General features: G+C 31.6%; 1 protein-coding gene across 3 annotated transcripts in view; it reads left to right on the forward strand.

Annotated features, from left to right (window-relative positions):
* The window catches only part of GABRG1 (gamma-aminobutyric acid type A receptor subunit gamma1), a 62,893-nt gene extending 53,918 nt beyond the window's left edge, over positions 1-8,975 (forward strand). Inside the window, exon 9 of one of the 3 annotated variants that reach the window (XM_016145841.2) lies at positions 1,837-8,974. In XM_016145841.2, the coding sequence (XP_016001327.1) occupies positions 1,837-2,106 (270 nt within the window). In that variant the 3' untranslated portion in view covers positions 2,107-8,974. Of the gene's footprint in view, positions 1-1,836 lie in introns of all 3 variants that reach the window. The other 2 variants (XM_016145831.2, XM_036227967.1) reach the window with 2 other exon arrangements.
* Positions 8,976-15,716: the final 6,741 nt, after the last annotated feature.

Here is a 15,716-nt window from a genome sequence, read left to right on the forward strand (position 1 = left end):
TATCCTCAAATATCAACCTCAAAAGATCTGTCATTAACATTTAATAATATACTGCTTCTGCTTTTTGATACATCTAAGCTAATGGAGTCATGAATTTATTTGTGTTTGGGGCATTGCTCTTTATCTCCAGGCTGCACATTTTGTTTCTAATATGGATATTATGACTTATGTGGTATATTGATCTTTTTCAAAGATGACAAAATGAAATTATTTGCTTCTTTTTGCATCTTCTGAATCTTTAATATTTTACAGTTGTATTCCATGTTCTTCTTTAGGAACAAAATGAATTTGAATAAAAGTCCAAATTTTAGAAGTTTTCATTGTGTTTAATATTTAAAATATTTTCCATACAATATTTAATTTTTATGGCTTTGAGTTATATTTATTTCAAAATTTAGGGCTAAAGAATTATAAACATTTTTATTAGAAATAATTTAAAATCAGAGTAAAACAATTTCTTAATCTCAGAATTGTATTTATTTTCTAGATAATAAAACCATTAATTACAATAAATTGTAAAGTTACATCTTAAGATAACCTCTGAAATAAGCAGAGTTCTTAAGGATAAAGAATTATTAAAACCACAATCATTATTGATATTATACTCACCATTTTATTCAAAGTTTTATTAATTTTTTTTTCTGGTAACATTTTTGATGATGGCCAGGTTTTTTGTTGTTGTTTTGTTATTGCTTGTTTTAGCACATACTTTAGAGTGAATAGTAATATATCCGCTTCAGGAATCAACGCTAACAATGAAATTATCAACAATAAGTATTACCTATTGGTAGCTGAATACTTGCTATGTTTCAAATATTTCACTTGGTATTTTGTGTGTATCATCTCATTTAATCAAACAAATCTGTGTATTGTTATTGTGACTTTTGTACAACAGAAAACTCAGAGGCTGAAGAGCATCACATTTTCTGTTCAAGGTTACACAACTCTACTAGGCAGAGCTAGAATTTCTAACCAAGCCTGTCTGATTCCAAAATGATTCCTTTAATGTTCCATAGTATTCTGAAATTGCTTGATTATTTTTTATTTTTAAAAATTATTATTATTAAGTATTATTCAAAACCTGATATCATAGATAGCTACTATAATATGTGTCACAGATAGTCCTGATAATAATGGTAGCTATTACTACTGAACAAGATGGAGCACTGATCATTTTACACAAGTTATGAAATTTACTCATCACAACCATCACAAAAATTAGGTACTAACATAATTCCAGCTATGAGGATAGCTATATTGGTAGAACGAGATGAATTTTGAACTAGTTGTTCATAAACCTGAGTTTAAAATCTGCACATTCTCTCTCCCAAATATGATGCTTTGAGCTTATCCACTACTTCAGACTCTATCATATCTTTTTTATTCTTTTGCAGCTTCTCAAAGTTTCTTGCATTATCAAAATGTCATCTTTGCTATTTGTTTTTATTATTACTAAAATAAATAAATTACATAACATAAAATGAACAAATAGGCATTGTAAATATTTTAGTGTATGATATTATAGAAATATAGTTTCTTTTTGTTTTAAAATTAGAATCATGGTTAACAATATTTTAATGAATTATTTTTCTAAAAGTATACAATATATTTCATTTAATCTTGAGGGGTATTTTTTTCCACATAATCTTTGGAATGTAAAATAATATTGTTATGTGTTAGAAAGTAAATTATAATCTAAAAACATTAAAATTGAATACCTCTTTAATTTTGGGGAACCAAGATTATTTTTATTCCATATAAATCTTTTAGTTTACCTTGAGGGGACAAATTAATCTTTAGTATGCTCTTTTCTTTCTCATTTATTATTTTACTCAGATGTCCACTGGACTCCATTCTGGATCCACTCTAATTCCAATGAATAATATTTCTCTGCCGCAAGGAGAAGATGATTATGGTTATCAGTGTTTGGAGGGCAAAGATTGTGCCAGCTTCTTCTGCTGCTTTGAAGACTGCAGAACAGGATCATGGAGGGAAGGAAGGATACACATCCGCATTGCCAAAATCGATTCCTATTCCCGAATATTTTTCCCAACAGCGTTTGCCCTCTTCAATCTGGTTTATTGGGTTGGCTATCTTTATTTGTAAGTTCTATTTACTGAGAAAAAATCATAAGAAGTTTGACTAATTCTAATATAACCTACTGTACTTCACTAACATGAAGTTTAAATTTAAAATGCAGAGAAACCAGTGGTTAAAATATGAACAGTACCATTTTAAGGCTTTCGTAAAGTAGCAGTTTTCCTATCAATCAAATTTATGTAAAGCAGATTAGTTGCAAAATTCAGTATATTAAAATGCTGTTATATATTTTTCTTGAATTTTATTTATTTTATTTATATCACATTATAATTTTGAACTTATAAGTTCCTTGATTCATATTTTAGAGATGGAATAATTTTAATGCATATTTTATTTTAATATAATCTATCTTAACTTGTAATGAGACACTGATCTAATGCCTGATACTTATGTAGTAATATTTTTGCCTAAAAAAATATTGTTAATTTAATTTTTTTTGCCTCTTTTTTGTATGCCCTTTTTGGAATAGAGCTAGTTAAAAACATAAAACCATGTTTTTCTGGTATTAATTTCAAGATATTTAACTCCAAAGAAGAAATTGATTTATTTTTAAATTTATTATTAAAGAAGAAAAGACCTATTTTTACCTCGTTAAAAGGTCAAATTTTATGTCTTTCAATCAAGTTCATTATTTGACATAAGATTAAATAGAACTCCAATTTTATATTTAGTTTTGATGATTTACAAATTAGAATGGATAACTGAAGTAATTTCTTTTAAGTATAAGGTAAAAAAATGTTACATGTAATCATTTTATTATCTGCTTCATAGAATTTATGTAGTATGATGAGATTAACACCGAAATATTTAGCTCTACCAATACTGAAATTAAATGCAAAGAGAATTGATTTTTCTTTATGTTCTACAAAAGTGTTATATTCCCTAAGTTAACAAAAGCACTGAAGAACAGTGCTTTGGGGTTAAAGAATTATTACCTAGAAGATTGAGTAGCAGGTCATACTAAGGATATGGTATTAAATATGAACTATTAACACTTTTCAGACTAGAAATGTTCTGGAAACATGCTTTTAAGCATTTATCATATATTGCCTTTTCTGTCTTCTAAGTTTAGACTCTGTTAGTTTTACAACTTCATTATAAATTGTTATAATGTTTTCTTTTCCAGAAAATGAGAGCAGGCTCAAAAGTCATGGTAAAGGTGGAGTTCTAATAGAGGAACCTCTAATGAACATGAATGTGGAGGCTCTCTAAATTCTTAGAGACAGGAGTAGAAAAAGTGTCACTATAGTTTAAAGCCTATTAGTTAATAGTTTCCAAAAAGTATCTTTTGTTAAGAGGAGCGTTAAATTCATGTTTTATTCATTATATTCCTGTAACTAATTTGGCATATTAATTGTTTATAAGACAAAACTCCATATTCATTCACTATCATCTAATTTTCTGGAAAATTTCTAGAGTGATTATAGAGAATATTTAAAAATCCTATTGCCAAGAGCAATTATCAGGGTGAAGTTTTATGATCAAAGTTTATCTTATGTTATGTGGAAGAAGCTATCACCTGTGCATTTGACACTCTAGTTTTTAATACAATAATTTCTTCGCATAGTGTGTGAATACATGAGTGATGCTCTGGCATAGTTATACTTATGTTTTTAGAATATATAGTTCTAAAAATTCTAAATGTATTCTATAGCGTGTTTCCCAGCTATGTTTGAATTTTTCACTTTGCTTGTAAAAATCTCTGGAAAAAAAAAGTAAGCATTAATTGAAAAATAATGTCCAAATATCCACCGACACTGCTTTTTTTGAATGGAGAGCCAAATTAAACTTTGGCCATGTATTATATTCACTTACAAATTATTCATGCATTAATTTTTAACACTGACTAATGATGAATATTCTTAAGGTGAACATTCATTTAGAAGTAAATGAAAAATAAAGTACCCATGAAGAATAAACACTACTAAACATATTATGACTATTCCCATGTTTTAAGCTGTTGTCGTAGTGGCAATATTAATTCTGGGATTCTTTCAAGTCTCTCTGAGCATGGCTATATTTTAAGATATTTAAAATGCTTAACATAAATAGCTTTGGTTTTCTCATTGGTACTCCATTTAACTTGGCTTTAAATGTTGGCAATATTTATAGGTAGAAATAAAATTGATAAAATATAAAAAATGTTTTTTCTATATACATTCATTAGATATACCATCAAAATAACAGCTTTGTTTTTAAAGACAGTGGTATTATGAGCAGTTTTATTTAAACACATAGCTCAGAAATAGAGGTGCACAAACATTATTATTTCTAAAATAAGAATAAAAAGATGAAAGCACGGTTTAACTCTTTTTACAAGAAATCAAGTAAAGCTAACTTTCAAAAGGAATGAAGTCTAATTCCTTTTCTTCTCTAAAGAAGTTTTTCCACCTTGAGAAATAATTTTTTTTAAAATACTCCTCTTTCTCTTGAGTGATGTCTTAATTTATTAGATTATGGAACTTGTGTTTTCTAGCTGCTTCAAATGTTTTTAACACTATTTTAAAAAGTGAATATGCAGAATAGGAAGAATAATTGAAACAGAGGATTAAGAATCACTTGGAAAAAAGTATTAATTCATTTAGACCCATCCTCTAAATAAATGACTAGGATCTAGGAGTTCCATGAAGGGATATTATAACTGGCACAATTTCATTTTCTTAGATGTACAATTACATTATGATATTTTATTTATTTTTGAATTGACTAGATAAAATTAGTCTTATTTGAAATTAATTTCTAAAATGCCAAATAGTTTCTAGAAAAGCAAACTTAGATTATCTGAGAATTCAGTAGGAAAAATGTAACAATATTCCATAGTAAATTTATCAAAATTTCAATGTAAGTAGGAAACAGAAAATTCATTGAATACATATTAAGTTAAATGCATAGGTTTTATTGAGGAGTTTTAAAAACTTATTACTCTGGGGTAAAGCACAGTAAATGTATGTAACTAGACAATCCTCAGGATATTTTTTCTTTAATGCATTTTCATATTCTGACATCAATATATAGTCATAAAATATACTATATATTTGCTTAAAAGCAAGGCCAAAATTGAGCACTTCATGTTTATCAATGGTTCAGCCCCAAAAGGAATAGCTGATAGCACTTTCACATCGAGTTCATAATTGTAAAATGTGAAATTGTATTCCAAGTCAATATGTTATAATGAAATGACAAAGTGTATCTTGTACTTGATTATACAACAGCAGGTTTAGATAGGATGATTTGTTTCAGTAAATTTATTTACCAATAAATGAATAAACACATAATAAATGAGGAAATACATATATAAAGTTATCAGAGTTCTATACCAGTGCCTATTTTCACTCTTGCAAAATTTCATGTAGCAAGGTACCGCATTTGCAATTACTTTATTTATTATAGTTCTGAAGTTGAAGTGATTCAATAGACATTTAATGACTTAGCATTTGTCCCACCAAAACTCATTTTAAAAATAATTTCTGACCAAGCTATTTTTCTTTATATCATCAAATTTATGTAACTCCTCAATATTATACCATATGAAGTGAGCCCTTGACAGGTCACTGTAAAGTCACAGAAACCATCACTAAATCTGTATTAAAATCATTACTAATATGGTTTCCAAACACTATTGGCCACATTGCTCTAGCAAATGTTCTGCCTTTTTTGTGTTTGCATTTCGAAAATGACATAACCTAATTCAAAAATTTAGGCACCACTTTCTATGTATAAGGTACTGATTTAGATAACAATAGGGAATATTTAAAGATGAACTCTCAAGGAGCACATAATATAATCAGATGATTAGTTATACAATTTAAGGGAAAAAGAATAACTCTGGGAAAGTTTCTTGCAGTATGTGTGTTTAGAGATGGGAGCTTGAGAGTTCAGTATGTCAATAGGAAAGGTTAACAGAAATAACACTTTCCGGTTGAGTAAACAGCTTGAATAAAGAAACAGAAACATGGGTTCAAATAAAAATTCCATTTGAATTAAAGGTTAAGATTTATATAGAGACAGTCGAAGATGAAGCCAGAAAGATAGGTTAAGCTCTGTGGTGGAGAGGCAGGAATATGAACTTCAGGAGGCTGGGTGAAGTTATAAATTCATGAAGAATTCATGAATATACTTGATTACAAAAGAGCCATTATTAATACTGCAGAAGTTTTATCTTATTAGTGTGAGATGTTTAGAGTAAGAAAAGCCAGTTAGGAAGCTACTATAATATGAGTTGAGAAGGGAGGAAGGTCAGTACTCTGGTAATAGAAGTTCAATGGAAAAGCGGGACGATAACCCTTGAATAAGGAAGAAAAAATGGCATACTTGAAGCTGTGATTAACAGACAACATTAACTGAGTGAAATGGAATGAATGAGGGGAGAAGGAGTCTTGTGTCGAATTGTACATATTTGTGTGTAAATAGACAGTAAAACAGTATAAGGAAATTCTGGATGTATTGCAATCCTGTTTGCTGTTGCTTTGAACATTTTAATCAAATGCTTGTTTTTCTTCTATTGATCAGTGTTTTTCCCTTCCCATATTAGAGATGAAAAAAAAGAATAATCTCCTGAGGTACAAATCATAAAGCAGGTCTGTCCTGATTATTATTTTTAAATTGTCTGTTTTTTATTAACAGGGATTTGTTTTCAAATAACTTTCTCTTCTTTCTAAGAAAAAAAAAATAATGTATTTGGAAGGGAGGAGCACTGTGAATAGAAATATGCTGCTATGGGACCATACAAATCCAGGGGGTTGATTCCTGATTCTTAAACAGTTTCTGAAATATTTGTCTCAAAATAATTGTTTTATCATTGGCCAAAAAGAGGTACCCGGAACCTTTTAGTCTGTGAATAGGTAAGAAGAGACTATGATAATTATAATGCAGTTAAGCAGAAAGGGCTAATAAACAGATTTTAAGACATGATTGACCTAAATTAAAATGTTTTTGATCTCAATAAATCACTGTCATAGTAGTTGTTTTTGTCCATTAAATGTATGTAGTGATTTAATATGATAAATTTGTGATTGTAATGGCTTCTATTGTTGCTTCTGCCTCATATTTTTGGGAGCATTTTGTGAGCATGTGGCAAAGGTATCTCAAATTTTCAAAGTATGCTGTACACTCATGACTCTAAGTGCAAAATAAATTCAGTAACTTACTATGAAATAAAGGGTTACACACTCTTAAAATGTATCTTTTTTATAGTTTTCATACAAATATACCACTTAATTCTTTTAGAGTATGTAATCATAACTTTAGCACTGAAGTTAATTTCTGATCAATATTACTTCACATTTTTCCAATTAAGAAAATAAACTTGTATTGGAGAGTTCTGAAAATAGACTATAAAAGGTTGTGTAAAGATAGTTCATGTTTACATAAATGTTTATAAAAATCTTCACTGCAAAGACCATGAATTTCTGGATTATTCTAACAACTTGTAATTTTACCCTAATCTAAACTAGTGGATATCCTTCTCTTCCCTAGGTGAGTCAAATTAGGACAATATACATTGGCTAGGATTAATTCTTGGACCTTTCCAAATATCCTGTATTATGAAAATGTTTTATTACATTTGAGCAAACAGTTAGTGCAAGAATATCAAAACTAGAAAATCAGGAAAGAGGGTAGTTTCTGCCTTAGACTTTCAGTCCTCCCTTTTCTGCCACCACAGCACAGTACTTTTTTTTAAAAAAAAGTATGATTCTTCTTCGCGTCCAATGTTGTTTTCATAAAAATATGAAGACAATGGGATAGGATTTAATGTTTCTTGAGCACTTGCCATGTTTCTGGAACTCCACATGTATCATATATTAATTATTTTCAAAGCAAAGGGGTTTATTTAATAGATGAGAAAACTGAGGCTCAGTTTATTAAATATATTCTCCAAGTTCATATACCTGCAACCTGAAATTAAATTTTGGTACCTCTAGCTGTAGAGATCCTTTTTTTTTTTTTTTCCCAATTACATAAAACTACTAGGATGACAAAGTGATTCTTCATATTCCAACACTAGAACAGGTTTCCTTCACCAAAAAGAAGTTTAAACCTAATAAATAGCCTGCTTAATTCTACTTAAAGCACAGAAACACTATATTATTCAGTAAAAGCATAATCTTTATCTTCTTATTTCCAATCTGAACCTAATTTCAGCAGAAGTATTTTAAACATGTACTTAAAGTTTTCTGAAAAATTACTCCTGCTACCCAATCGGATATAATACACACTCTCGACTTTTCAGAAAGGAGATCGACAAACTATGGCCACCACAGTGATTATCAGAATACAGCCACATCCAGTCACCTATTTGTGTATGTGGCTACTTTCCCCTATAATGGCAGAATGAAGTAGGTGTCATGAAAATTAAGTGGCCCATGAAGCCTAAATACTTTACTCTGGCACTTTCCAGGAAAACTTTGCCACCATCTGTTTTGAAATAACTTTACTGTGCCATTTAAAAAGCCACTGCATTTTTAAAAAGCTATTTTCTTTTTTGTTTAACTTAGAAGAAAAAGGTTTTGGTTAAAAAGAGTTTTATGTGAAATGATGCAAGTGACTGCTCTCCACTGTATTTCATAATCTCAATTCCTCTCAAAAAGATACAATCGATACTATGTTCTCTTTCTCAGAACCTGTTACAAATTATTGTAAATCTGTTTTATTGATAAATACTCATGCTTCTTCATAATTATTTCAGTGTTATTTGAAATAAAGTAGATTACAGACAAGATTGCTATTACCATTAAATTGACACATGCTTAAGTAAAAGAAAGTGATAGATATAAATATTAAAATGATTTTAATATTTTCCCCCTTGAAACAGCTTAAAGAATGTTTTCTCATTAAGCTTGTTTGTGTCAATATAAAATCTTGCTTTTAACATTTTTCATAGTATTAAAAATCTAAGCAGCTCTTTCTGAATAATTCTATTGGAATAAATATTTAATTCACCTTGCAAATTACTCATATGTTTTCCCACTGAATCTTAGGGTGTGCACTTCAGTTATCAAAATTTATATTTCCAATAACCACAAAAATAGTTTGTTAAAAAATTGCACACTCTGAAAAAATAGGAAAACTTTTTTAAGGTAATACTATGCAATAGATAACTTCTGTAATGATACACTCAACATTTACCATAAATCAAATCTTTGACTCAAGTACACTATAATTTTCTTACATTCATACTAATGTAGGAAGGAGGCAAGAGAATATTTTAAATGTTAAATCAAGCTATATTCAGAGACTGCAATATGCTGATTGGCCCAACAGCCGGACCACAAGGAAACCTGCAGAACAAAGAAAGATTTCTGCTGGGATTGCTAACTATCCATTTACCTATACTGTGAAGTGAAAACAGTGTAACAGAGTCTTTAAGTCACACCCTACACAAAATAAAATCATTCATCCCCTATGTCTAAAACCATGGGAAACCTTTGGATCAAAGGCTGGGAATTGCCGGTAGGCCTCTCATACGCTACATAATTTTTACCTTTTCTTGCTACATACTCTTATCCTTTCACACTGTATGTCCATACTATTAAAGAAAATGGATAAATGATGTCTTTAAACTGTAATTCCTAAGAAACTAAGAATGATATATAAACTAAATTCCCTGAATACTCAGGGTCTCTCTCATAGTCTTTGTCTCTCTGTCCCTCTGAGTCTCTCTCAGACTCTGTCACTTTGTCCTTTTGAGAGGAGATCATGCTGTTTATGAAGCATTACCACTTCCATAATAAACTTTCCTTTTGACTCTAACAGTGCGATGTGTTTAAATTCTTTCTTACACTTAGCCAAGAACCCTCTATCAGTGCAGGCCCACTTAGGAAAATTTACCCTCTTCTGCATTAATACTAAGATTTATATTTTTATTTATTTAATTTTAGCTTCTAACCTTCAAATTACTATGCTAACATTTTAATTTTTCATTCTGGCTTCTCTTTTTAGAAGATTAATAATGAAAAGTTTGAAACAATGAAAACCTCACTTTACATTAATAATATTAACATATTATTTAACTATACAAATATTTTGTATCAGTAATCTCAGGTGACAAGTAGCAAAGCCTATGGAATAGGAGGGACCAATAATAAGCAAATCCATTCGACAAACAAATGGAGTAAGCCAGAGATTGTGTTTAACCTAGAAAACATAACACATCTCAAGCTCGACTTTTGCTTATAAATTTTGGGTTCACAATATAAACTCTGGATTTTAAGGGACATTATAAGAATTTTTGAACTGCTTTTACTGTGCACATAATTCTTTCCATCTTCCTTGACTTTGTCTCCTCAAGGATGTGTAAAGAAGGTAGGAAAATATACTCTTACAATAAAGTGTTTTTAATGTGTTTTTTAGTCATAATCCCAGGAGGAGAATGATGGGATATTCAAATTGTGTGATTTGTGGAGAGTTTGATAGAAGCACACTTTACGACAGTATGGGTAAGAGTTAGTAAAGCCCCCAGGTATCTTCCAGAATCCTGAAACTAATTCTAGAAGTAGGAGCCGATGCTACAATAGTGATCTCCAAACTTTGTGGCATCAGGGACTGGTGCTCCTATGAGAATATAATGCCTGATGATCTGAGGTAGAGCTGAGGTGGTGATGCTATCACTGCGGAGCAAATACAGATGAAGCTTCCCTTGCTCAGCTGCCTCTCACCTCTTGCTGTGCAGCTCATTTCCTAACAAGCTATAGACTGGTACTGATCAGTGGCCCAGGGGTTGGGGACCCCTATGCTAGAGGACAAAATGAGGAGGGGGTGGTTATGGGAAGCTAGAAGAAAAATAGCTGTGCACCAAAATAAATTTGACAGGCTTTATGACCTTCAGTTGAAGGACACAGGCAGCTTGTGGCAACACTGCTGGAGGGAATCTGTGTACTTAACACCCCAGTGACAGTGCTTCTCATCTTTCCTCTGATCACCTGCAGTGCTCTACACTGGCAAAGTGGAAGCCAGAGGGGATGATGACCTTTGACTTAACACATACAGGTCAGTTGTCTAGGACACATAGAAGAGAGCAGAAAGGTAGAGAAATTTGGAGGGAAACAAAATAACCAGAAAAATGTTCGAGGACACTACCAGGAGATTCAGAGTTGATTAAATTTAATATGCTTTATGGTCCCGTATTTACTTTCTCCCTACCTGGGAAACAAGAGCTAGAGGCAACTGCTGGCAATTATGAGCTCTATGCCTCTCTTTGCAGGATTAATAGCTATGACTGCTCCAGGAAGCCTTGGCAAGTTTTACCTATGCATCAAAGAAGCTTCTCTGTCTCTCTAGCTCCATTTTCTCTCTCACTCCATTTTCTGACATTAGCAGGTAAAATTTGGGCACTTTGGAACAGTAAATTTCTAGGTCCATGATTGTTGTAAAAGTCAAGAGCCAATTAACTAAAACTTCTTTTAAAAAATGACATTTGTGGCCAAAGTACCAGATAATATGTGTTTTTTTTCTTTGTCTCTATTGCACACCTCTTTTTCTTGACAATTTCAATGGAGGAAGAGAAGCTGGATGGAGAAAGACAAAATCCGAATCTTCCTAGCTCTTTTATTGTTGCTAGGATTGCAACCATGAATATGACATAGTTTCTGACCAACGATTTTTTCTAAACTAGAATAAAATAGTATACAGAGTTTTTACTATGTGACCAGAATCATTTATAAAGTTTCAATCAAATAAAAGGTGAAACTTTAAAGTGCATTAATAGAACTAGCTGGTCTGCAATTTAATATTTGTGGTACAACATGAAGACACCATAGTTCAGTTCTAATTTAACCACTTTTGACAAATAAGTAATGCTACAGGAAGTTACAGGTGGCACATTGAACTAATTATAGTGGGAATAACAGCCATATTTTTCTGAGAACTTGTGAGAAGAAATGGCTTCAGAAAATGAAAATGAATGGGCAGTAAAAAAATAATATAACAATAAGAGACAATTAAGACAAAAAGTCTTGCACATAATATGTACTTGGCATTGTCCTAAGAGTTTTATTCATAATAACTAGCTTAATCTTTACAACATCCCTAAGAAGTAATTACTCTTATCCTCAGTTTGCACAAAGGGAAGCTGAGGCACGGAGCAATTGAGGTACTTGCCTAAGGACACAGAAAGAGTGGCATAACTGGATTAAATCCAAGTATGCCAACCTGAAAACCTGTTCTCCAGATCACTCTACAAAACTGCCTCTCTATGTGTCCAGGCTATGCATACGTAGCCTAAACTCAAAATATTGCTTTGAATATACATTTTTTGTAGCCACTGACATTAGAGGCTAGATTCAGCAGGACATGTATATACATAACGAGATTAAAATCAGAAGATTTTATTATAGGACTGACAAATTGGACAAACAAGATTATTTATATTAATCTATATAACTGGAAAGTGAAAGGTCACAGGTTAATTGTCCTAGCATGAGACTACAGGAATGAAAAGAGATGAAATAAAGGGCAACGTCCAAATGGAGTCTATAGATTTACTGTTTTAGATTCTATTGTTAATTAAAATCACTTCTACAATGATCCAGAAATTTTATTTATATCCCCAAGACTGAAAGAAGGACCTCGAAGGTATATTTGCACATCCATACTCATTGCAGCATTATTCACAATAGCCAAAAATTGGAAGGAAGCAATGCAATGGCCATTGACAGAGAAATAGAGAAACAATTTGTAGTATATACATACAATTAAATATTATTCAGCTTTAAAAAAGAAAAATAAGGAAATTATGTCATATGCTACAACACAGATAAAACTTGAGGACAATATGCTAAGTGAAAGAAACCAGTCACAAAAGACAAAGACTGTAGAGATTCCACTTATATGAGGTATCTAAAGTAGTCAAACTCACAGAAACAAAAAGCGGGATTTTAGTGCTAATTGCTGAGGGGAAGAGGAAATGAGAAGTTGTTTAGTGGATACAGAGTTTCTGCTTTTGCAGGATGAAAAAGTAATAGGAATCTATTGCACAATAATGTAAATATGGTTACATGACAGAACTGCACACTTAAAAATGGGTAAAATGATAATGTTTATATAATACTTTTTTTACCACAATTAAATATATATCTATATCTATCTATCACTATCATCTTTCCCTTTATCACTATCTCTATCTCTATTTCTATCTATCTCTATCTATCTATATACAGTTGGCCCTTGAATAACATGGGTTTGAACTGAGCAGGTCGTTATATGTGGATTTGTTTCAATAAATATGAAGTTGGCCCCTCGAATTCCCAGTTTTCACATCTACTAATTCAATAAACCACAGGTCATAGAAAACAGTGCTTTTAATCTGCTGTTGGAAATTTGCAGATGAGAAAGGTAGATTGTAGGCATTGTTCTATGCCATTTTATATAAAGGACTTGAGCATCTGGGCATTTGGGTATCCATGGAGGTCCTGGAAATAATCCCCCATGGATACTGAAGGATGACTGAGTTTTGGGGAAATGAAAAGTTATGTATGGATTTTTGACTGCAAGTCAGTACCTCTAATCCTCATGTAGTTCAAGGGTCAACTGTAATCACTTCTATAATCTTCTCTGCAGACTGAATACAGGTGGGTGGCATCAGGAACAGCCATTATATGTAGGAGAATTATAAGCCTTGTGTACTAAAAATGAGGAACGGCTTTAAAATTATGCAGAATTGGAATCAAATCCTAGTTCTCCCTTATTGTTCTGTAGCCATTAAAAAAATTACTTAAGTTTATAAGCCTTGAATTTTTTTTTAATCTAAAATTTACAGCTAACATATACTTCGAAGTATTTAACTAAGATAACTTTTATGGAAACATTTAGCATTATGTAGGTGCTCCAAAATTGTATATCTGTCCCTGATATTTGTGTGAGGGGTAAGGCTTATGAAAGGGAGATTTCTTGAAATAATGACTTTTTGATTTAGAACTGTAATAGTGAGCATCATTGTATTATAGTTGAAAATACAACTCTGAATTCAGATGCCCAATTTTTAGCCTAGTTTCATATGACATTGGGAAATCTACTTAACCCCTCCAAGCTACACTTATCACAGCTGTAAAATATAGATGACAAAAAAATGCCCTGACTTGAGGATGTTCAACAGACACTAAAGTGAATGCTTAAATATTTGCAGTCCCTTTCTTCCCCCAGCCTTTCTTTACTGTAAAGGCAAAAGAAGAAAATAAATATTTGTCTTCCAATGCTTTCTTATAATTTAAGGGCGACCATATGATGCAATTCTCATTAATTAGATGAAAGAAAGTGCTAGAAAGGTATTCTTTCTAGCAAGTTTTTTTTCTTTTCTTCTTAAGAAATATACTAGTATGTGCAATCAGTCTTTCTATCTGTCAGCTTTTGGCCTACCCCACCTTTCTGGAATTCAAGTGCAAGACGTGGAGGTGTGAAAGTCAATGTATAGAAAGAATATGGGTCATACACTATTGCCAGTTCTCGTACAAGCCTTAGACCTCAGAATTTCTTGTCTTTATGGATTAAAAAAACACACACCATTCTTTAAGACATTGTACAGACTTATTGCAAGCATTAAAGAAAGTGAAGGGAGGAAAGCTCTTAGCATAGTGACTTTCTTTTCCGCAGCAAATTATTACTGACAGACACATAAATGTTGAGTTGAATGTCATTCTCATAACCCTTCTATTTCATATTCTGTGGTACTAAGCACATGGTAGAAGACAAATGCATTGGTATCAACCTACAAGTAAGTTGTAATTTAATATTTTTATCACTTTCTTAATCTTCACCAATAAATACATAATTATGAAATGGAGCTTTTATGGAGCTAGTGTTCAATATAATGTGATGGACTAGTTGAACAGTGAGGAAAGTAGACATTGAAGGATGCGTGTGAATGTATTATAAGAACTTCCAAAGGGTTTGCAAAAATTAATTCCATATGGATTTCATTATTGCATTAAAATATCAGATGTGCATCTGCTTTCAACTATTTTGATGAGCTTAAAATATCTTGGGGGGAGTAGAGAGTGTATAGCATATGTTCAAGCCTTAGTTCATTGATTAATTTATTGAGCCATGCTAACTACCTAGTGCAAAGCTGATTCATTTTATGATTCATCACAAGAAAAGCTAATAAGTTGAAATACTTTCTCTACTATTCTGGAAAATGTGTATTTCCTAATGGTCTTTAAATGGTGTAGTTTTCAACCGTGACCTGCTTTTCTTAGACTATCAAGATGAAAATTAAAATAACATTTAAACAAAAGTGATACATTCAATGAAGTATAGATATGACCAGCTCTTTGAAACAGAGTATATGAATCAAATTATAATTCCAGAGTTCCATTATTTACTGAACCAGTTTCACCATAGATTGCATTTTTTTTAGAAATGGTTGCAACACTTCTCATCATACATGTTCTTTTCACAATGTGATTTTGACCTTTCTCCAATTAAGAGGTAGAATTTATGTTTTAATCCTTTCTAATCTGGGAAGGTTTATGACTCTAGTGAAAAAATTATTATGAGCAGTCCAATGTTAGATTATAAAAAATCATACAACATCGGCTTAGTTTTCTTGGGGCACTTGGTCCTGCAACCTAGATTGAATGCTGTGGAGAAACCCAGAACAACATATGCAGAGAAATCACATGGAG

Source organism: Rousettus aegyptiacus, unplaced genomic scaffold, assembly GCF_014176215.1.
Source record: "Rousettus aegyptiacus isolate mRouAeg1 unplaced genomic scaffold, mRouAeg1.p scaffold_m13_p_10, whole genome shotgun sequence".
NCBI lineage: Eukaryota > Metazoa > Chordata > Mammalia > Chiroptera > Pteropodidae > Rousettus > Rousettus aegyptiacus.